Source organism: Carettochelys insculpta, chromosome 5 (assembly GCF_033958435.1).
Source record: "Carettochelys insculpta isolate YL-2023 chromosome 5, ASM3395843v1, whole genome shotgun sequence".
NCBI classification, from domain to species: domain Eukaryota; kingdom Metazoa; phylum Chordata; order Testudines; family Carettochelyidae; genus Carettochelys; species Carettochelys insculpta.
The window spans coordinates 92804984-92828381 of NC_134141.1; the positions used below are offsets into that span (position 1 = coordinate 92804984).

General features: G+C 41.4%; 1 protein-coding gene across 1 annotated transcript in view; it reads right to left on the reverse strand.

Annotated features, from left to right (window-relative positions):
- ZSWIM6 (zinc finger SWIM-type containing 6) overlaps positions 1–23398 on the reverse strand; it is a 170488-nt gene that overhangs the window by 79192 nt on the left and 67898 nt on the right. The window contains exon 2 of the mRNA XM_074995537.1: positions 4696–5052. Within this exon, the coding sequence (XP_074851638.1) occupies positions 4696–5052 (357 nt within the window). The remainder of the gene's footprint in view (positions 1–4695; positions 5053–23398) is intronic.

The window sequence follows — 23398 nt, forward strand, 5'->3', positions numbered from 1 at the left end:
AAAGATTAACAGATACTTTGGAGCATAAGCTTTCGTGGGCAAAGACCCGCTTTGCATCTGACAGTGGGTCTTTGGCCACGAAAGCTTATGCTCCATAATATCTATTCATCTATAAGGTGTCACATGACTTCTTGTTGCTTTTGAAGATACAGACTAACTTGGACACCTCTCTGATACAGTGATAGGTGTAGTCTCAGGGGGACTTGTCTTGTGTCCAGTTCTCTTCAATATCTTCATAAATCATTTGGATAATGGCTGAGAATATACACTTTTTAAGTCTGCAGAAATACCAGAGTGACTGCAAGTTCTCTGGAGGACTGGGTTAGAATTCAGCATGATCTTGACAAACTGGAGAAATTGCTTCATAATCGATAAGATAAACTTCAATAGAGGACATAAGCAAAGTACTCCACTTAGGAAGGAACAGTCAATTGCACATACGCTAAATGCGAAATGACTGTCTATGCTGGAGTACTGCAGAAAAGGATGGGGTGGTTATAGCAGATTAGAAAATAAATTGGGGTCAACAACATAATATTGTTGCCAAAAAAAAAAGCCCACATCATTCCATATATCAGTTTATTAGGAGTGCTGTAAACAAGACTCCATGCTAATCAGCACTGGCAAGACTTCAGCTGTCCTTGTTTTGGGAAAGATGTGGATAAAATGGCAAGAAGTCCAGAGGAGAGCAAACAAAACAAAACAAAAAAAGAAGCCTGAAAAAAATTAGTTTGCTTAATCTGAGGAAGAGCTGGCTAAGTGGGGACATAATAATACTATTCAAGTAGGTAAAATGTTATGAAGAGGAAGGAGGTAACTTTTCACTTTAACCACTGAGGATAAGACAAGAAGCAATGGGCTTAAATTGCAGCAAGGGAGATTCAGGATACCGGTTAGGAAAAACTTCCTGACTGTCAGGGTGCTTAAGCACTGAAATTACCTGGGGAGGTTGTGGAATGTTCATAATTGAAGATTTTAAGAACAGGTTACCTGAACACCTGTCAGGGATAGCCCAGGTAATGCAGGCCTGATCCTCACTGGAAAATTAGGGTGGTATAACTGTTGCTCTGAGATTTGAAAAATCCAGACCTCCCACCCCAGTGGAGGTTAAAATGGCCTATATCCCCAGGTAAACAGCAGTAAGTCAATGGAAGAAATCTGTTAATCAAACTACCACTTCTCAAGGAGGTAGATAACTATGCTGACAGGAGAATCGCTCCTTTTTGCATAGGTAGTTTCTACTCTTAAGTGATACACTGGATCAGTAGTGCCACTCCAGTGTTTTCTGCATCAAAATACACTGAGGCAGGATTCAGTATAGGACTTGATTAGATCTGCTGAGGTCCCCTCTGGTCCTACATGTCTATGATTCTATGGTCTGTGGCAGACAAAACCCTAGCATTGCTAGAAAAAGCTACATAACAGGAAAGGAGAGGAAATTCAAAGATTCCAAACACCAGGGACAGCACCATCGTCCATCGACCAATTCACTACTTCTCCAGGGTTTTACCAAGCATACAGAGTGAGAGAATCCAGTGCTCCGGCTGGAGCGCCCCTAAAACATCTACAGTCTTTGTAGGCAAGAGATGTTGATCACATCCAGATCCAATCTTTGTCAAAAAGCAAGTAACTCCTTAGAAGAAAGATATCTCAACAATATTGAGGGAGAAAAGGGGAGAATGCAGACCGCCATAAGATCACTCTCGGTTTACGAAGAGGTGTAGGATGGCACTTTAAAGGCAATCCATGCCAGCATCAGACTGGGAGGTGATTTCTGCAATTGGTGTTCTAAGCAGTGTTTATCAGGGTTCATGGTTATCTTAATATAAAGGTGGCCAGTGAAGTCCTTGTATATAATGTTAGTAAACACTGGATGGCAATAGAAATGCAGCACACATAATTTTGCATTGGAAACAGAGTATATCACATCGGGTTTGAAAAAAAGGAAGTTTGTTCTTGGCACTACACAAGTTCATTTTAAGGACAAAGGGGATATGACAGACTGGATAGTGATCTTACTCTTATGCATGTGAACACTGTTAAAACTCAACTAATTGTTTAAGGGGTTTTTGGAACCGGTTTTTATATTTTTCAACATAAAAAACTGAGCAAAGACCAATTAAAACTCTCTGGATTTGAGAATACGTACAGCTGGAATACTCTTTGCCTGCTGTGTATTTGAAAGTCTTACATTTTTGTAACAGAAATGTATATCTACTTTAACTTGATAAATATCTTTTTTTTAAAAATCAGGGATATAATTATTTTGGGTTTTTAAAACTCTTTTCTGATAAACTGACATCCATTCTTGTCAACCATTCTTGATTAGGTGTAGTGGATCATTCGTTTTCAAAATGGATTTGAAGTTGGGTTTCCTACTCATATATTCCTGCCACTGTTTGATTACTACCTAATTACATTGGCAATTAAAATAGGCTTATTGCTGTAGTTTTCAGGCAAATGTAATAGCAGTGCACACAAGCCGACAAATATTTTAGTTTTGTAGATACTCTGAACCCATCCTACCCATATGCTTGAATGAACACTTTCAAAAGCTTATTGAAGTGCTTTACCACCTTTGTTTTCTTTTATCCTTATTGTTTTTAAAACTGATACTGAAGCCAAAACAAACATTTAAAGGAATGCTACAAGTTAAGCACTACCAATTGAAAGGGAAACTCACTTCAAACTGAAGACAGTGGCTGTTTTTAACTCGGCCAATGTATCCAGGATTAGCCAGTTTTAATTTTGCATAGCATCACAGCTTGTTCTACCCTAGCTTCACCGTCTAGCCCCAATACTGTTTCAGTGTCACTGCAGAGCTTCTCTTTTTCAACATCTGCCGCTTTGGAGAGGATTTAAGACGCTTGGTGTGCGTCTGCTCCAGCTGTCCTCTTACCTCTCTCACCTTTTCCCTTTCAGTATCTCTCTTGTTCACCCCCTGTCCGATCACTGCAGGCTATGCCATTAACCTCCTGGCTACTCTGACCCACAACATGGATGTTATCTTTCACTTTTCTACTCCCTTTCTCCAACCACCATTTCCAAATCTTTCTGCTTCTTCCCCCTCAGTGCCAACAGAAGTCCTTTATTCTCTCCACCTTCACAATCACATCTCTCATTCAGGGTCTCCTTGTAGTCCATCTTATTTAACCCTCTCTCTCTCTCTCTCTCTCTCTCTCTCTCTCTCTCACACACACACACACACACACACACACAGCCAAAATGTTGCTAGTAAACTCGTATCAGTTGATCATTAACTTCTTCGTCTTCCTGCTGACTCTTCCATGCAGTAGCCTATAAAATACAAGCACCTGGACAACACTTTCAAAGCTCCACTTATTCCCATCATCTTCACTGTTCTGCCTTGGCAAGTGTCATCTTGTCACCACTCCACCGCTGCTCCCAACTTCAGCATTCTGTCTGATTCTCGCACAGTCCCCACTGTGCCTTCTTCTGTGTGGATCCCTATGAACAAGGGATTTCTTAAACTTATCTGGAGGGCCCGCCTATGTCCACACATATGTCCATCTCACAGATCTACTTGTGTTGCCAGCAGTGAATCACGTTGGCTTATACATGCAAACTGTCTATTGTTATTTCTTTCCCTCTTACGCTTATATACTTGTTTGTCCTTGGATTGAAACCAATCCACTTAAATGCTCAGAAAGTCCTTAATACATATTGGGCACTACAGCAGAACAAAACTAAGTGGTACTTTAATGAACAGAGTAAATCCGGTATGTTCTCCCACTGAGCAACTGCACCTAATTTTACCGCAATGGCTATGCCAGAATATTTTTTTCCCCAATTGGCCTTATATTTTTAATATAGTACCCTTTACCATTTCTTTTCCTGACTCCAATGAACACCGCCCAAACAAAGGGACTGTAGAATACTTAATGAAAGAAAAAATAGTAATGACCAGTAGCGTTGACAATTGCAATGATCCCAGGAACAAGGGGTGGGGGGGTCTGGTCCCTATGTCCCCAAAAAGGGAGGGGCCAAGGATGGAAAAGGGCAGGTCTTGGGATAATAAGCCCAGGACACTCTACCCTTCACCACACTGAGGCATTTCAAAGAGGCCTGGATCTCCAGCCACCACTGCTACTATGATGGTGGTGGGAGGTCTGAGATCCACTGAAATCCTGGGCCTGGGGACAGCTGCCCCCTTTGCCCCTCTCAGTGGGCCTGGTAATGACTATTTGTTTTTTTGCTTCTTTTGAAAAGAACCTTAGAAATGAAGCTATGGATAAGCAGAATTTCTAAGATTAACATAAAAGGATAATCAAAAAACATATTCAGAATGTTTACTGCAAAAAACAGGTATCCTTAATCAGACAGTCATAGAAAGAAGAGCAGAAACTCGTGGTTTTTGAATGAATTTATAACTGTAATGCAGACCAGATTACTCTGCAAGAGAAACGATATGTAAGTAATAAGAGCGATCTATATTGCAGTATTTTATGGCTATCCTGGTGTTAGGAAACAAGCAGTTTTTTTTTTGTTTTTTGTTTTTTTTTTTAAAAAAAGCCAACTTACAGTAATGGCAGTACACGATCCATGTTTACATACATTACTGACTGTTCTTCCAACTCCATACCAAAAACAAACCAACCAACCCAGAAGGCTCCACCCCATACCTATAAAGGAGGAACAAAGGTAAGACAAGGAAAAGCAGTTGTTAAAACTTACCATGGACTTGATTGATTTCTGAATTCTGAGAAAGAATTTCATCTGCTAATTTCTGAGCTGTTGGCAAAACTTCTGTGTGGTGCATTGTGATCAAATACTGTACAAACTTTTGTAGTTGGTCTCTGTTCATTTGAAAGAGTGTCTCTGAAATGGGAAGATGCAGTTTGACCTGATCTGGCTTGCGGATCCGGTATAAAGAGAGTGCCACAACGTGGGCACAGTAAAATATGTCCTTGTTTCCACAGCTACAGGTCACTGAGGTAATCTTGCAACGATCAAAGCTGATAGCTACCTTGCAAACAGTTTCTGGCTCCGATTGCATTGCAGGATCTGTCACTGTGCCGCTCAAGTGGAAACCTGTGCAAGAAAACAAGAGACCTCACATTATTCGGTAAAATGCTATAATCTCACTGTCAAGTACTTTTTTTAAACAAAGAAAAGCAATTATCTACATTCGAGAAATGCAATGTATCTCTTTTAAAAGAGTGAGCTAGTGTTCATGGTTAAATATACAAAGTAAGTTCTTCATTGTTTTCCAAATGCCTTTTCCACATCGTGAAGAAAGCCTACCGATGCAGTCAAAAAGCTTTTCAAAAAGCATTTTTCCCCTTTGTATGAAAGTTCACAAAAGTGTGGTAATCAACAAAGAATGATCATTCTGGCAAAAGAAATATAGAATGAAAGAGGCTGATCACACCCCGGCCAACCCACCCCAGTAACCATGCAAGTTCTTACAGTAATAATTTTTTTAAAACTCCACAGGTAACAGACCCATCTACTAGCAAGTTTTAACATTGCATTGCACGAGAGAACTACTCTCTAACCTTATGGAGCACAGGCCTCGTCATGAGGAATTCTTGACAGCTAATTTCTGCTCTAACACTGACTTGCCATGCAAGGGTACGTCTACACTTATCGGAAGACTGACATGCTGCTGGTCAATCTTACAGGGTTCAATTTAGTGCGCCAGTGGAGATGCACTAAATTGAACTGTCGTGGAGCCACCCTTGACCCTGATGCTCCTGGCAGTCACAAGAGTAAGAGAAGTCAATGGGCGAGTTTCTCCTGTCAATCTCCTGCTGTGGGGATGGCAGCAAAAAATTGATTTTAGATGTGCTGAATCCATCTACGCAATTGTTGTAGCTGCATTTGCATATCTAAAAATCAGTTTCTCTCTCCTAGTGTAAACCTGGCCAAAGTCACTTAACCTTTCTGTCTTCATTTCATCATCAGTATGTTGGAGTTAATTCTGCCCAGGAATGATGTAGTAAAATTATAGTTAATGCTTGTGTGGCACTTGGCAATGAAAAGTGCTACAGTTACTAAAATACAGGAAAAGTTACCTTTCTAATTCTGTGCTAGAATTAACCTTTTCAAATGCTTAGAAGTTTGTATTATGAACTTACATTCCCCTGCACTGTGGTGGAGAAATGGGAGAGAATAGGCCAGTTTTACATGGAAAATTAATTTGCTTAAATAGATATTTACAGCAAGTCCCCTCAGCCCCCCAGGTGCCTGCTGCATCAGTATTTCATTATTACAGCAGTTATACTTCTGGGAGTTTGTGCTCAACCCACCTTTGTTTTTCCCCTCATGAAAACATGACTTTTTTTGATCTGTTGACATTTTATCTTCAATATTCTTTTAAGCTGTACTTCAGCTTCTTTGTTTTGTTCATGAGCATGGAAATAGGCTCTGTGTGTGTGTGTGTGCGTGCGTGCGCATGCGCGCGCACACAATGGAATTCACCCATTTATATAAACAGTAAATTTGGCTCAGTAAAATTTCTCCAAGACACTGGGATATATTGAACAGTAAATGCCATATATTGGCATGAGCACTGGAAAAAGTTACTACCATACACATTTACTACAGCTGAGGGAAACTATCAAATATTTTTTAAATTTTTTAAATTTGTTTTAAAAATGTTTTTCTTTAAACAAATATTGTTAGTAAAACTGAAGCACCAAAGAGACACTACGTCAGCTGGATACACCATGACGCTGGCCAACGATGTTATATCTACAATTGTTACAAGAAATCCTTCAAGTTATGAGAACTGAAAGATAAGAAACACTCCCTATTTTGTCCACTTGTATACACTGTATATTGGACATGATTTTGCACAAATCTGCATCACTGTTTGGGTTAAAATAATGCCATTGACTGTGATACCTTCCACAGTGAAACAAGCACACACTAACACAAAGTTTTCCAGGATGATATTTGCCCATTACAGCAACAGTAAAGCTGACACTGAAAGTAAAAAGAGAGTAAAATCTAGAACATATGGGGCAAAAAATGGACAGGGAAAGAAGTTCAAGCCTCAAATGTTATTTGTGCTGTTGCAGTTAGATGCAACCAAAAGGCACTTAAATACAGAAGAGGAGTTAAAACTCCGTAACCCTGGACTATTCAGTCTCAAATACTGAATTTAAAGCTTGATGTGTTGCTTTACTATAAATAAGCATTTGTAATGTAGTAGTGTTTGTCAGCTGCTTTTATTGAGGGAGTCTTCTTTTATGAACTTTCCCCATCTACTTTGGAGCTACTTCCATTCTCTCTCTATGTACTTGGACAATATCTAGAATTTGAATACCAACAGTGATGCAGGTTAGGTTTAAAGAATACCATTCTCCTCCTGCTGACATCAGCTGCAGAACTCCCATCAATGTCAACAGGAATATGGCCAAAGTGAAAGAAAACGTGCATAGCTTTTTGGAAAAAATCTGTGCTACAAAAGATCTTTCTTAATGTTATCAGTTTGACTTTGAACTGCATGTAATTAATTCACCTTTAAATAAATTGTTTTCTTGGGAAGACAAAGAAATATTTAGATTTAAAATAAAAAAAACAGTAATTGACAGAATTTAATCGTACTGATACTGGACAGACAGAAAACCAACTCTTTCTTTTTGGGAAATCGTATAAACATTTTCCAATAATTCAGTAAATGCCAACATTAGTAATAGGATGATAGTCTGAACAATGGGAAACATAGTAACACATTACACTTACAGTCTGACAGCAGCTTTAAACAAAAAGTCTTTCACAATTTTACTGTAGTCTAAAATACAGAAGTTCCCAATCAGCCATGTCTTAACATATTAGTATTTAAATTATGAAGCAATATTTTTCCCCTTTTCTCTTCTAACAGCAAATGGAAGAAGTTGAATATATAGAGCCTAAAAAACTTAACATGCAGCAAGTTCTCTCTTAGAAGTACAGTTGGGCTGTAACAAATTTATCAAATGTTGCTCTGTGTTACCTTCTGAATGTGTCTTCCACATCAATGCAAAATTCTCAACAGTGAAATTCATTTGCTGCTCATTTTTAATTCCTGTGCAGGTTCACCCTGTTAAAAGCTAGCCATTAAATATCCTACAATTGACCTCAGAGCACTACATATCTAATTGATAGTTGGTAGCAGAAGTAAATAGATTTGCTATGCTTTTGGAGGAAGGAAGAGCTACTACAAACTTTACATTTGCAATAATGTATTTGCTTGACAGGTGAAGAGATGTCTATAGGCCTTGGAAAAGACCAAGGAACAGCTACTCCCAGTGAAGCTCCCAGTGATACTGGCTGTTCACTGCTTTTGGAGCCCCAGGTGATGGAAAGCCTTTACCACTAAAACACCTGTAATACCTCTTCACAGTACTTCCTCCTGAAGCTGCAATTTGAATCTTCTTCAAAAGATTTTTTATCTTCCCTGATATTAAATTATTATTTATATCTACCCAGAAAACAGAACAACACAGAAACTAGAAGAGTATTCTTGATATTTGTTAACCCATTTTTCACAGTCTGACAAAAGGGTTCAAAACAAAGTCTACATTCATGGCAGCTAACGTATCTATTGGAGCAAGCATGTGTCAACTTTCCCCTTCAGTTGTTGCAATTAAGTGTTTAATATGTTCAACAATAACATAGGATCAATAACTAAGGCCACCCTGACATTCTGCAATCTACAAGAGTCTTGCATTTTTGAAAAGTGTGCCTATCAAGTCAGAGCATTGAGACACATGTCAAATATAGCTCATTTGCTATGCAATTCCATCTCTGTTTAAACATTCATTCCCACGACAAAACATTTACAAACGAGCTATCTGACTGCAGAAAAACAGTGATATTAAACAACCAAAATTTTCAGGTGCTATATTCTAATGGAACTGCATCATGAAGAGCCATTAGAAATGAAAATATGAAGCAATCAATGCAAATTATTCTGGCTCTTTCAACAGCCAGTTTATAACTATTACACACTTGTACTTAATACATCCTAATAAAAAAAAATCCAGAATACTATATTAAACATTGCGTTTCCGTTGATCCCTCATTCCCAACTAAAAATCATTTCCACCACCATTTTATACAGAAGTATCCTCAGGCATACTCAAATTTTATATTCTGTGTTTATGAAAAGAAATTTGTAGAAAATAAAACAATGGCACATGATGTAAACTCCTGAACAGGTGCACTTAAGTCTATGACAGGGTTTTACATTTCTGTTGCTCAAAGATATAGCAGGATTGTAGATGAAGGCAGGGAGAAGGAAGTAATTTAGCACGATTTTTATTTAATTTTAAATCTGTAACTAGTCTAGAATTTAAATACTTTGAAAATTCTATATGCACAATGGACTTGAGCTGAGCACTTCAGGTACCATAAAATGGTCACAAAAATAAAAATCTCTAAAATTAAAAAGCCTGTTCCAAGTGCAAAAGACACACTAATTGATGGCATAATTAGGCACACTGGCTCCCCTTAATAATTTCTGGAAGAATACTGTCTCCTGGAATAAGGGGATTTTGAAGTTCCAGGGGTCTTTTAGAAAAGGACCCCTGTCTGGACGAGCCACACAGGAGTGAAACGCGGCAATTTCGAAGAGCTGCAGCATGCTAACAAGGCACCGAATATGCATTTCAGTGCCTCATTAGTAATCTTCGAATTGGCCATTTGCATGGCCATTTCAAAGATCTGTGTTAGTGTAGACACGGCCTAAGTCCCATTATAAGAAAAAACTACATCCGAATTATACAAATTAAAAACACAACTTTACAATCAAAAATTCAGATGACAAACCATTCTGAACTTCACTTGCCTGTTTTATACAGTTACCAGAAACTTTTGATTAAAAATACAGCCAAAGATCACCATCGGGTGTAGATTATTCTTTATAGAAACTAGAGGAATGTCAAAACTGGATTACTGAAATATCCTGAAGTTTAAAAACTGATTTTTTTAATAGCTTGCTGTAATGTGCCTCTACAGAGCACCATGTTGTAAAGGCAAGAATTTAAATGAGCCTGATCTTAGAAACAGGAATTTTCTCTAGAGAAACAGCCCAATGTGTCGAATCCCCTCTTACTCATTTTAAAGTGGGTTCATCAGAATCATACCTTCCATCTCAAATGGTTATTTAAAATGGCATTAGGTAACTAGTTTGCAAGTGAAGACAGGAATACTGTATCTCCGGGCACATTCATTATTATATAACAAGTAAGCTTTTGCATCACCTCCCCAGTCAAACCACCTCAAAATGCTTATGGAAAATAGTTCCTGATTGTTTCTAATAGCCACGCCTCAAAACTCTGTAACTGACTGGTTGTGATTTGGTTGTGTGTGCAGGCAAGAGTTCAGACCATATTCACCACCTGTCCAAATTATCCTTAAAGGGGAAATGGTTTTAAATTAAAGGAATACAAAAGACAGCTCCTAAAGTAAATTTTATGTGAACTTTAACATACCCTAAAAGAAACAAATTCAATTTCCAAGTCAAAGGTTTGTTTGCCCACATTCCTCCTGGAGCTAATCTAAATGGACAATTTATAAACCAGAAGCTGTTTAAAATGGTAACTGCTTACAGCCATAGTATTTTGAACACGCTGGCATAAACGTAACTTGGAGAAGAAATGTTAAGAAACAGCACGTAAGATGTTTGTTGTACGCTACAAACATTTAGTCTGAGGTAGCTTATAATCACTGCTGCACTTCTAGGTAAACCATGAGACTTTTGCATCCACCTGTGAGTAAGGAGGGCAGCTTACTACTTGCAGCTTGGAGAACAAGAGACTTAGGTCTCACCTACACTATCAAGTTAGGTCAAGGTAAATTACCCTCTACTGACCTACTTGTATGTGCGTCTACACTGATACTTGTCTCTGAACGAGTGCCCCATTACAGTGATACAGTAATGCCACTTCTCCAAATGGCCATGGAGACAGTCAACTTATTGACATTAATGCAGTGTGAATGTAGAGATTGCATGACCTATCCTATCCGTAACAGTCCTCCAGCAGCTGCCTCACAATGTCCCTTTTCCTGAAATAGGCATTGGTTTGGTCATGCCCATGATCTTATTTTCATTAAAGACCACCACAGGGTTACACTGATGTCTTATTAAATGCCATTATTGGATTAAAGGGAAAAAGGGAACTAGCTTTCAAGCACACACAAATATCCTTCTTAACTCATACACTTACACAGGTAAACTCATGCAGGTGAAAAGTTGCACAGAGACAGAAGAGGAAGCCAAGGCATAGCAGGTCCCGTGTGTCTGTCTGCAGACACGAATCCAGGGCAGTGAGCTGACTGTATGACCCTTGTCAGCTTGCTCCCTTGTTGTCACAGTACTCAGGAGCACTCAGTACGATCCATCCTGGGTAGACGGGGAGAACTGCAGGCCAGGGGCCTGGGCCATCTCCTACCTCCCCAGCCAGCTGAGACTAACTCCTGAAGTGAAGGCAAGAGAAACCCCAGTCTTACAGCTTTGCACCCATCTTTTTATATGTTTCACTCCTTAGCTCTTGCCCTGTCCCACTGTCCCAGGATGGTGCATGACCATGAGTCACCAGCTGTTAGCTGGTGAGACCTGATGTTCTCTTGATGGGACCCCTCTGTCTTTCTTGGATAGGTTCTTTCACAAGGCTCAGCTCCTGTCCTCTTGCTATTGAGGTGCTGCTGGCAGCTGGCTTTGGGGATCAATTCCAGTACCCACACCCCACATCCACACTTTCCTCACTCACAAACAAAATATAACTATATAGAACAAAGCTAAAACAAACCACAAGACTTATTACCAACATACTTATATTCTTACACAAATGCCAAGATACTACTTATTAGCTACGTTATTTCTTACAGAAATTCAGTCCCTTATGACGCGATGTTACATATCTCAAAGGTTATATAGGCAGTGACTGTCACAAGGCTTACAAAAGTTACAAAACTTTAAACCAGCAATGAATGAAAGATAGAGAACTTACAGCTGTCTTGTGCTGGACTGAGCAGAAGCTTTATACAACAACTATGAACTTAATTGCCTAGGATTCACAGCAAGGAAAAGCACTTTTCCCTTTAAAAAAATTCACTTTTTTTTAAAATATCTTTTCACAAACTGCAAAGTTTGCATGCACACAAGCAATATGCTGACCACAGCAGCCATATGCTAACATAACTTGTGCCAGCTGAAGGTGGGAGTTTAACTATCCAAAACTTAATGGTGTGCATTCTAAAATGAAGAGGCGACGGCTGCAAGGCGTTCCTCTCGTGAGAGAGGAATGCAAATGAGGGAGCCCAACACTGCAAATGAAGTACTGATTTACAAATCTAATGTTTCATTTGCATAATCTTGCATGATCGCATTGTCAGGAAAGATTTTGTAGGAAAAAAAAAAAAAAAAAACAGCTGTAGATGGGGTTCTGTCAGCAAAAACCCCCTTTATCAAAGACTCTTATCCCTGAAAAAATGAGGTACAAGGGTCTGTCGACGAAGGGGGTTTTTGCTGGCAGAACCGCATCTACACAACTGTTTTTTTTTTCCAACAAAATCTCTCCTGACAGTGTGACTGCAGGAGATTATGCAAATGAAGCATGAGATTTGTAAATCAGTGCTCCATTTGCAATGTCAGGTTCCCTCATTTGCATTCCTCTCTCTTAAGAGGAATGTCATGTAGATACAGCCAGGGATTTTATCACCAGATTACAAGGGGAGACATCTGAATTATATTGTTAGTCTTTAAGGTGCTACAGGACTTCTTTTTTAGCATTGGGGGAGTGATAAGAGAAGAGGAAGAGTAGTTGCAAAATACCAGCATTAATATTTTGTTGAGCAATAAAGGTATTTAGGTTAACCTGAGCATGAGAAACCCTTTGCTATTCCAATGAGTCAAGATGGTGCTCTTAAGTATTTAGCAGAAAATTTTGCCTACTAGTGTTAAGTATGCTTAACACTAATATTGTTAAAAACCAAACACTGACCTTCCATCAGGAGATTTGCTGCAGTCTGCTTAAAAGCAAACAGCCACTCGCATTCCTAATAATGGGATATGACATTTTCCTTTAGCTAAAAATCAATGGTGTAATTATGACAGATGAAAATGGTATTCAGCAGCTCCTGGAAAACAGGAGGCACTCCAGAGTACTTCCAAATGTTGCTGTGTTTCCACCCTTTTCTTCTGCATACCCACCTTAATGAAATAACCCAAACAATTTGTTACAAGTCTTTTTGGGCCTCTCAAAATAATTAAGAATTAATGGAGGTTTTCTGGTTGTTCTTTAAAAGAAGTTATCTCCTTACAGCATGTTGTAAATATAATAGCCAGAATATCCACTGAATTCTTGCTTAAGTTTTATAACAGACTCATAATGGATGCAGCAGGATGAGGAGGAGGAGGAGGAGATGCTTTAAAAGTGTTGCTATAGCAAGCTCTTTGTGATAGATTTGGAATTGTAGGTGCAAAATGCGATGTAAGTTTCCGCAGCACAGACGCTCACTGTGACTTCCTCAAGTCATTACAACACATTCCAGAAAAAAATAAGGAAGAACGACAATTTCTGAACTGCTTGGTCAGGAAAGCTTATCACTAAACACCACAGAATTGCAAGAACAGTCAGATAAGTATCTGTTAAACCTCACCAGCACAGCTGAGTCAGTGCAGGATAGCTGTTGCAAACACTTCACAGAAGGGCAGTCTCTTTCTAACTGTGTGATGCCTAACACAATGGGGCCCCAATCTGGATTGGAATATTTAGACCCCCACTGTAATATAAACAAAGACATTGTAAGGATGCACACAAAATGTTCTTTATACCACAAATCAGATTAAGAGCACTAGCATATAAACATTAATCCACACAAAAGCAACTGCCTTTCACAAAATCTGCTCACAAGAAGTTTCTCCATATCATGTAAAATAAAATCCCTTTCTGGCATACAAAAAAAAAAAAAAAAAAAATCAGGATGATCTCAAATTCTGGATGTAAAATCTACATCAAGATTTTAATAGGACCCTGTACCTTGGGCAGCCACTCCTCCAGCCAGGGAGAGCCCCACCCCCCCAGCAATGCAGGGCTGCAGCCCCATTCCTGGTTTCCCTTGGCTTGGGGAGAAGCTAGAAGCCTCACTGGTGGGGCTGCAGCCCGTTCCCAGCTCTCTAAAGCCTCATTCCTGGCTCCCTGAAGCATGGGCAGTAGCCAGGAGCAGGTTTTCAGCCCTGATTCTGGTTCCCCGAGGTGTGGAGAGAAGCCCGGAGCCTCACCCACTGGGCTGCAGCCATGTTCTCAGTGCCTGGAGACATGGGGCAGCTGGGGAGGTACCCAACGGGGGGGGGGCAGCCCCGCCCCTGGTGCCCAGGTCATCTGGCGAACCCCACTCCTTCCTCAGGGCAACCTCCCCTGCAACCGGGGATCTTCCCCATGGGGCAGCAGCCCTGTTCTGGCACCCCGTGACATGGGGCAGCCAGACAGCTGTACTTGCTTGACAGCCACAGCCAGGAAGCCTCCCCGACACCCCAGGGTGTCCCATATTTGGCCTAGGGAAATATAGTCATTCTATTTAAGGGACCTATGAGAAGTCAAATCAAACTAACACCAGTTGCAGTTGCTAACTGCGCTCAAAATATAAATGCTGAAGCACAGCCAAGTTTTAAGAGAGACTACAGTGCTCACTACACCCAGCTTTAGGTCCTGGGAACCCAATCCACAAAGCAGGGTACAATGGTTCCCCCACCCCCAACAACAAAGTACTCATACATTTGTGCCACTATTAGCTAAATAAAGGGGTCAGAACAGCGCTGCCACTCTGCCATGATGGCAGACTACAACTCACAGCTCTAAACTGCCCCTTAGATACTTCAGAAGGGATTTCGGAAGTTTAATTCCAAAGAGTAAAGCAGGAGCCAGACACATAGCACTCAGGTTACACTCAGTGGCTTTGTTTTACAAGTGACCATTCTTCTAAAAATCAGTCATTTACATGCCTTGAATGAGTTGACTTACCAGAGCTGTGTGCCCAGTGCCAGGAAATCCTTAGAAATGTACACCCTCTGCTTTAGGGTATCCTAAACCTTAGTTAATCAATTCTTTTCACCACCTTAGCACTTGATTCTATGTCATCCCTTTCGTCCCTTACCTTGCTGGGGGATGGTGAGGGTCAAAGGCAGGGGAGGGCAACAACTAGCCATATCCACAGTCAAGGCTGATTTGCCCACGTTAACCCAGAATTAGTGACCCATTTGCCATTTTTAGAACCCATTACACAAAGTAAATTTACTTGGAAGATGAACTGTCTGCTACACATCTCCACAAACCATAGGGGACAACAGTAGCTACATATCAGCCTGCTGGCCTTGTAAGAAGTGATCCAAAATCCAAATCTGAAGGGCAGAGCCTTCAAATAAGTGCAGTTAAGAACTCCAGTCCCACAAACTGAAGAACACTAAAACACAAGAGTTTCCTGTCCAGAACAATAAGGTTTCAGATTTGGCCTATTCTGGTGCTTATATCCAAACCATAATCACTGTACCTGAAAGCCTGATCGTGCTACACCGGCTAAACACCCTTTTGCTAGTTTAGGGCATCTGCAATAAAGCACAGCTTATTTTTCATTCATTAGTGCATCAGATGAGGAAATCTAAACTCTCTACAGACTATAGCACAGCAAGAGCAAGAGCCTATACAAGAAGAGTTTAGGAATGAAGAGAAAAAAAGAGGAATGTTAACAAGAGAAGGGGAAAAAATTACTGGGAAATTAACCAAAAATCAGCTTAAAAAGCAGAACTAATTATGCATCTAAAAGGAAACTGGAAGTGAACCAAGGAACATTCCAAGTTCTCAGAGGAATAAAAAAAGTCTACACTCATCAACTGGTTTGCTTTCAAAAAGCATTTATACAGAATTAAAAATTCAATGTGAAGATGTGGTAATTTTTCTCTCACAGGAAGATGGGTTTTGGGTTGGTTTTTTTTGGGTGTTTTTTGTTTGTTTTTTTCCCCAGCATCATAGCAGTGGACTAGCACATCCTTGGAGTTTTAAGAATAGATACTATATTGCAGCTTCAGTATGCTTATTGTGAATCTGACTGAAAAGGATTTTAAAATATGATAAATCAAAAAGTATGAGACACTGGAATTTTCCACTAAGCTGATATCAGCTGAATAATTCTGTGTTCTAATAATGAACTTCAACAGCTGGGTTCAGACAAGTTTAAAATTAAATACTGATTAGTCTTCTATGACATCATTTCAGAGGGTGAGCAGAGGTCCCAATTTTATCTAAGCCAAGATTACAGCAAAATAACCCACAATAGTGTAAGAAAAGTATCTTGCATTGGTAGACAGATGGAGCAGGGGTGACATAATATAATAGGGCCATTTTCTGTAATTTCATCATATGCCACTTAAAGAACTGAAAATCAGGTCCTTAAAAATACAGAGATGTCTGCACCACAACTCTGCCGTTGATTTCAGTGATAGTTGTAATGCTCAGTACATCGGGGGGCGGGTCATGGAATCTAGTCCCTAATCTGTCTTCAAGGTACCACCTAAAAGAACAAAAAAGCTCCAGCCCTCTTTTGGCAATCCTCCCTTTTAGTTCCACCCTATCAGCATAACTCAGAGGAAGGCTCTGGGCCTCATGCCAAAGTGTATTCAGCTTTTAATACAAAAATCACCCAACAAAACCCATCATCATCTCTACTTCTCTTCCAATATGAGGTAAAAGATTGTGTAATTTATTTTGGAGTAATACAGAGAGCCAAGATGTTCCGTGACTGCGATATGATCAGGCTATTTTTATCTGTTGAAAAAGGTATGAAATAGACTGTATACCACAACAACTTAGTTTAGGTTACACACATCAAGACTTGCAAGGTACAGTAATTCATCACCTAACCCCTCCCACGCACATAGCCAAACAGGCTTCCTTCACTACTAATATATGTGGGAGTTCCAAGGAGCTGTGAACATTAACAACCACTTCATTTATTTGCTTTTTTCCACTTGCTTCCAGTTTGATGCAGAACCGACAGATGCCCGATAGTGCTTGCTCTACATCATCTTCCTCCAGGCAAGTTTCAGCAGCTCAAATTTGTAAAATCATGTTACAGAAGGATGTGTTCCTCCCATGGACTGCAGCAGTTTCAAGACTAACTGGATAACTGCCCTACACATATATTTGAACTCTCAATCTACCAGCCTAGAAATACTTCTAAATTAAAAAATATATATATACACACAGAAAGGAAATAGGGAAGCAACAGAAGCCTCTCAGCACTTTGCTTATTCAGAAGGAAAAGAGGGTGGTTGTTTTTTTTCTTCTTTTTTGACTTTCTCCCCTCATCTGAGTGGTAGGAAAAAACCACAAAAAAAAAAAAAGCATATAAACGTCAGATTTACCTATTTCCTATATCTGTGCGTATGACATGGTGGACCAGCCACTGACTAAGGGACAGGAAAAGCTTACCCAGTTTTTAATATATGTTCTCTTTATAGAGCAAGATGTCCACCTACCACCTTTTTCCCACTGCAGTGTACAAGCCAAATGCTGGCTTGCCTGTGTATAAGAACAATCTCTCAATCTGAACACAAAGTAACAGACGAGTAAACCTCTTCCTGAATTTACCCCCCAAGAGTTCTGAAATGTTCCACCATTAAAAGCACATCTCTGCACGTCCTGCTGGTTTCCGTTGCTCATATGCTCTCCGCGCTTCTCGTCTCCCTTCGGTCTCTCCTGGACTATAGAGCTGAAATTAGCTATTCATTACATGTGAAGGAGCTTCACATAAAGCAGCACCCTGCTGAGAAAGACTGCTACTTTACATGTCAATTTCAGAACGAAAGCATCTGCTACCTTACTAATATGTATATTTAATGCTGCTGCATAATGTGCAGAATTATATGCTGTTCATTGCCTGTTTGTTCTGATATTATGTGCTCTTAAGTAGCATTATTCTAAATTATTCCCTTTGAAAAACATTGCACTTTTTATTAGAACTCCTCCTTAGTGTTCTTTGTACAAGATCCCCTCCATGAGCGGCTGGCAGATGATATAAGACCAAAAAACATGAAGCAAGGTGAAGTAACTAAGGCTATGTCTACACGTGAAGCCTACATCGAAATAAGCTATTTCGATGAGTAACGTCTACACGTCCTCCAGGGCTGGCAACGTCAATGTTCAACTTCGACGTTGCGCAGCACATCGAAATAGGCGCTGCGAGGGAACGTCTACATGCCAAAGTAGCACACATCCAAATAAGGGTGCCAGGCACAGCTGCAGACAGAGTCACAGGGCGGACTCAACAGCAAGCCACTCCCTTAAAGGGCCCCTCCCAGACACAGTTGCACTAAACAACACAAGATACACAGAGCCGACAACTGGTTGCAGACCCTGTGCAGGCAGCATGGATCCCCAGCTGCCGCAGCAGCAGCCAGAAGCCCTGGGCTAAGGGCTGCTGCCCACGGTGACCATAGAGCCCCGCAGGGGCTCGAGAGAGAGCGTCTCTCAACCCCTCAGCTGATGGCCGCCATGGCGGACCCCACTATTTCGAAGTTGCGGGACGCGCAATGACTACACGGTCCCTACTTCGACGTTGAACGTCGAAGTAGGGCGCTATCCCCAGCTCCTGATGAGGATAGCGACTTCGACGTCTCGCCGCCTAACATCGAAGTTAACTTCGAAATAGCGCCCGACGCGTGTAGCCGTGACGGGCGCTATTTCGAAGTTAGTGCCGCTACTTCGAAGTAGCGTGCACGTGTAGACATGGCTTAAATGTGACAAGTTTCTGGCCTGCAATTGTTAATGTAATTTATTTTGTATTTTAGGTCTCACTTTCCTACATATAGCTTTTACATGTTTTAATATGAAAGGACACAGAGAATCACCTCTCAACCGTTATCGGTAAACCTTCCCTAAAAACTGTTGTTTTGCTGTGAAAAGAGTGAATGTAGCATACTCCCTATTATCTGGGCAGTACGAAGGATATGGATTTTACTGAGATAATTGGGATTTTGAATAATCAAGAGGGCAGAAGCCTTTCAGCACCAGCCTATCCTCCTCCAAAATGGGGGAGCTGTCCTCCTTCTCACAGATCTGTCTGGGACTTCTGCCCTGCTCACTCATTCCTCTCACAGCAGGGCTAGCGAGGGCCCCCATGGCTGCCACTGGGCCAGTGACCTCCGATTTCTGCAGATGCAAAGTGCAGGGGACGGAGGGTGTTGTAGTCCTAGTGGGACACAGACCACCAGCCAGGACTCTGCTCCCCAAGATCACAGCCACCATTTCCCTCTGTGCCTACAGGAGTGGGATGCCAATCGGTCCCACGGAACTGCAGGATGATCACTGCAGTTCTGCTGTCAGTCGACTGCTCACTCACTCATCCCCATGATAGTGGGGATCCCAAAGGACTTCCTATACTGGTATGGGAGCTCTTCAGCAATAGGTGGGCCTCCCCTGCAGTCGGGGTCTCATATTGACCCCACAGACCTAGCAGAGAATGACAGAAGGGGCAGAGTCCAGAGTGGAGGGGGGCGAGGCTTCACGCAGTCAGCCCTGGCCCCTCCCACGACACTGTACTCTGCAATGTTTCAAAGGGGTCTGGAGCTCTGGCTGCCGCCACAGCTCTAGGTCCCTTTGAAATGCTGGGTCGGGGGTAACTGCTCCCCCCCCCCCGGCCATTGGCAGGTCTGCCTGCCTTACTCAAATATCTTCCTTGCCACACTGCATGAGATACACGCTGGAGAGGGCATTTATCTCAGGTATCTCATGCTTAGGGAGAAGACAGGATTCAGATAACACCGTGGGTCAGACAGAAGGATTTTGGGCATATGACTGTGTACTGTTATCATATAAGGAAAATGGCAATTTAGCAGAGTTAGTCTGTATCTTCAAAAAACAACAAGTCCTGTGGCACCTTATAGACTGACATATAATCTTCACTGGGTTTTCTTCTGGATTCACAAAGGTCATTAGCTTTCTACGCTATGAAACCTACAGAAACATATTACAGCTGCAGTGGGCAAAGAAGGCTACTGCAGAGACCACTCATGGGGCTCATTCATCTCAGTGCGCTGCAAGACTGTTGTAACCAAGGTGGTCTCCTGGGATAGAGTAGTTTTGCTAACTGCACTTCTATACCTAGATTATGTGGGATGTGATGTGCTGACTGAACCATAGCAGTGCTTGGACTGGATGCTGAGGGAGTGCACAGCTCTCACAGCCAATGTCATGTGAACTGAGAGCAGGACTTGCTTTACGTGCTCCCTCTTTAGGCTTGTCACTCTGGTAAAACTGATGGAAAAAAAATTATGCGGACAGAAACCAATGGAATCTGGCAACCCGGCATGTTGGCAACAGTAAAAAGACTGTCTTGTGGCCCTCACATAGAACCCGAATGGATTGCAGGCCACCCACCACTATAATATGGTGTATTAGACATGATGACCAACCACTATTATATCAAAGAATATTTGGAACAAAAAAGCACAGACATTTTAGCTAAGGAATAAGAGAGATAAGCAATTAAATAGGACACCGGGGCACAGAAGTTTGCATATATGCTCACTGGCATCTTTTAACCCACATCTCTTATCCATGAACTTCCTATTTAAACCAATAAAGGGAAAACACCCCGGCATGAGACAAACTTTTCTGGGGATTATAAGAGGACACAGAAGCGACAAAGTACCCAGCCCTCTAATCTGAAATACAGTAGTGCTACTATGTCAGGATACAAGGTCAAACCATTGATATGAATCACTTGTTTCAAAGTCAGCTGATGCTGGAAGTAATGGGAAGCTAGCACAGCAAAGGGAATGAGAACATTCTCCCATTACCAGCTCATGATGTCCTCTGGGAAAGAGTGACTGGCTTGCTTTCAAGGAAGCAATGATCTTGCCCTTTATTGACCGGTCACTGAACAAAAAGATATTTAGCTTACACCCATTTTTCATATTCCTAGGATAAGTGAACTGAGTCATAATTAAACTTTACGAAAAACTGAACATGGATTATTAGAATTACTAACACACACCCCTCTTAAATTACGTACTACGGATCATTGCAATGTTAACAAGGTGACCAACCATCCTGTATTTGTCAGAGAGTCCTGTATTTAGGATGCTAAAAAGGCATCCCACCTTATTTTTTAAAAAGGGCAAATTGTCCCATATTTAGGCCTCAGGGGTTGGGGGTGGGGCCAACAGCACCCATGGCCGTCACTTCCCGAGGGCTGGGAGGACAGGGAGCATGAGCTCCCTGGGGCTTGGTGCAGCTGGGAGGAGCTGCCCCTCCCCACCATATATCCCTGTCCCATATTTAGACAGGGAGATATGGTCACCCTAAATGTTAAAGAAATTGGAGAATAGGCATACAGGAACATATGTCCACAAGCTGCAGAGGTGGCACTGTCAAGAGCAGAAAACTGTACCTTCCTATAGCTTTAAGTTGCAAATAAATATGGATAAGAGAAAACTGCCTGTTTAACCATCAAAGAAATCCCAGTATAGCTTCCATTTCTCCACTACCAGCACATAGTAACACAGAACATAGGATTGGAAGGGCTCTTTAGATCATCCTGTCCAGTCCCTGGCTATTGCAGGCAACCCCATCACATAATCCCATTCACAAATTTTTCAAGCGCCATCTTAAGTAATTAAGTTGCTTGTCCTATTCCCGAACCTCATTCTTCAATGGTCAGAAATAGTCTTCTAATTCACAGCCTAAATTTATTAATGGCAAGTTTATATCTGTTATGTGCTAACATTGTCTTCTAAGCTTAAAAGCTCTTCTCCTTTCTGGGTGTTTATCCCTGATGTATTTATCGAGAGCATTCGTATCACCTCTCAGCTTCTGTTTGCTAGCTAAACGAGGAAAGCTCTTTAACTCTTCGCTCATAGAACAGGCTCGCCATTTCCCTGGTAGCCCTTCTCTACACCTGTTCCAATACAAACTCATTTTTACCGCACCCAACAGTTCATAGCAGTCTTACCAGTGACTTGTAAGGTGGCAAAATAATTACTTATCTAAACACCTAACGATGTGATTCTGCCATTTCCAGGGCCTCACCACATCCTGCAACAGATGTGCTCAGATCTCTCCCAACCTTTGCCATTTCCAACTGACGAGCTCCTTGTTTACAGCAAAAATTCTCATCATTCCAAAGTATGTGACTCTACACTCTGAGGTATTAAATTTCATCCGCCACACAAGTCCTATAGGTCATTCAATTCCTTCCTCTAAGTCTTCCTATCATCCTTTGTATTGATGATGCCTCTCAACTTAGTTATCACTGGAAAATTTAATCAGCACATACCTCCTTTTTGTGCCCAAGTCATTAACGAAAATATTGAGTAAGACTGGCCCCATGCTTAGTCCCCCAGTAACTCTACTTGTAACCTCTCTCCGGCCTGAGAGTTTCCTTTGCAGCACATCCTGTTGTCATCTCTTCTGTAGCTATGGTATTTTTTTAACCCACATTGGTCCTGCACTACTGAACATTTTTGAAACTGATGAGGAAAAAACCCCAAAGTCATCAATGAACATTTGCAGGAAACAAATATTGTGTGAGATACAAAGAGTAGAAAGGACATACCACCAATACAAGTCAGATATCCCTCAGGACCTATGCAGTCCCAAAGCAGGGATTTTGCCACACCAAGGGACATCAATGACCTCCTGCTGGCCTCCAACCCTGGCTCATTGGCTGCGGCTGGTTTCATGGCCCAGGCTGCTGGCTCTCTGGTCCCAACTGATGGCTTCCCAGCTGCTGATGGCCCTATGCCACTGACCCAACCCAGCAGGTGCTCTCCGATCACCAGACTCCCAGCTGGCCCCCAGCACCAGACCGTGGATGTTGCTGGACAAGACAGTCCCAGATTTCACAGTTTCAACCTATACCAAGCATTTTGGATCAGTTAGTAACCTGGGTGTAAGCCAAATATATTTTTTGTATATGTATAGGTCAAAGGTAAAGACGTAACCCAGAGGAACAAACAAGGGAGGCTGTACTTGCAGGGTGGGAGACCATCGCGGGAAGCAGTGCCCCTGAGAAAGACTGGGGTTCTGGAAGATAATCAGCTGAACATGATTTCCCAGTGTAACACTCTGCTTAAAAGGGTGACTGATATTTGAATGTATCATCAGAGGAATGTCAAGTAAGGGTAGAGGTTATATGATCTCTGTATTTGGCAAAGGTGCAACTGCCACTGGAATACTGTGTCCAGTTGTGGTGTCCCCAATGCAAGAAAGATGTTGGTAAGTTGGAAAAGGTTCAGAAGATAGCCACAAGAACAACAAGAAGTCCTGTGGCACCTTCCAGACTAACAGATATTTTGGAGCATAAGCTTCGCGGGCATCTGATGAAGCGGGTCTTTGCCCATGAAAGCTTATGCTCCAAATATCTGTTAGTCTATAAGGTGCCACCGGAC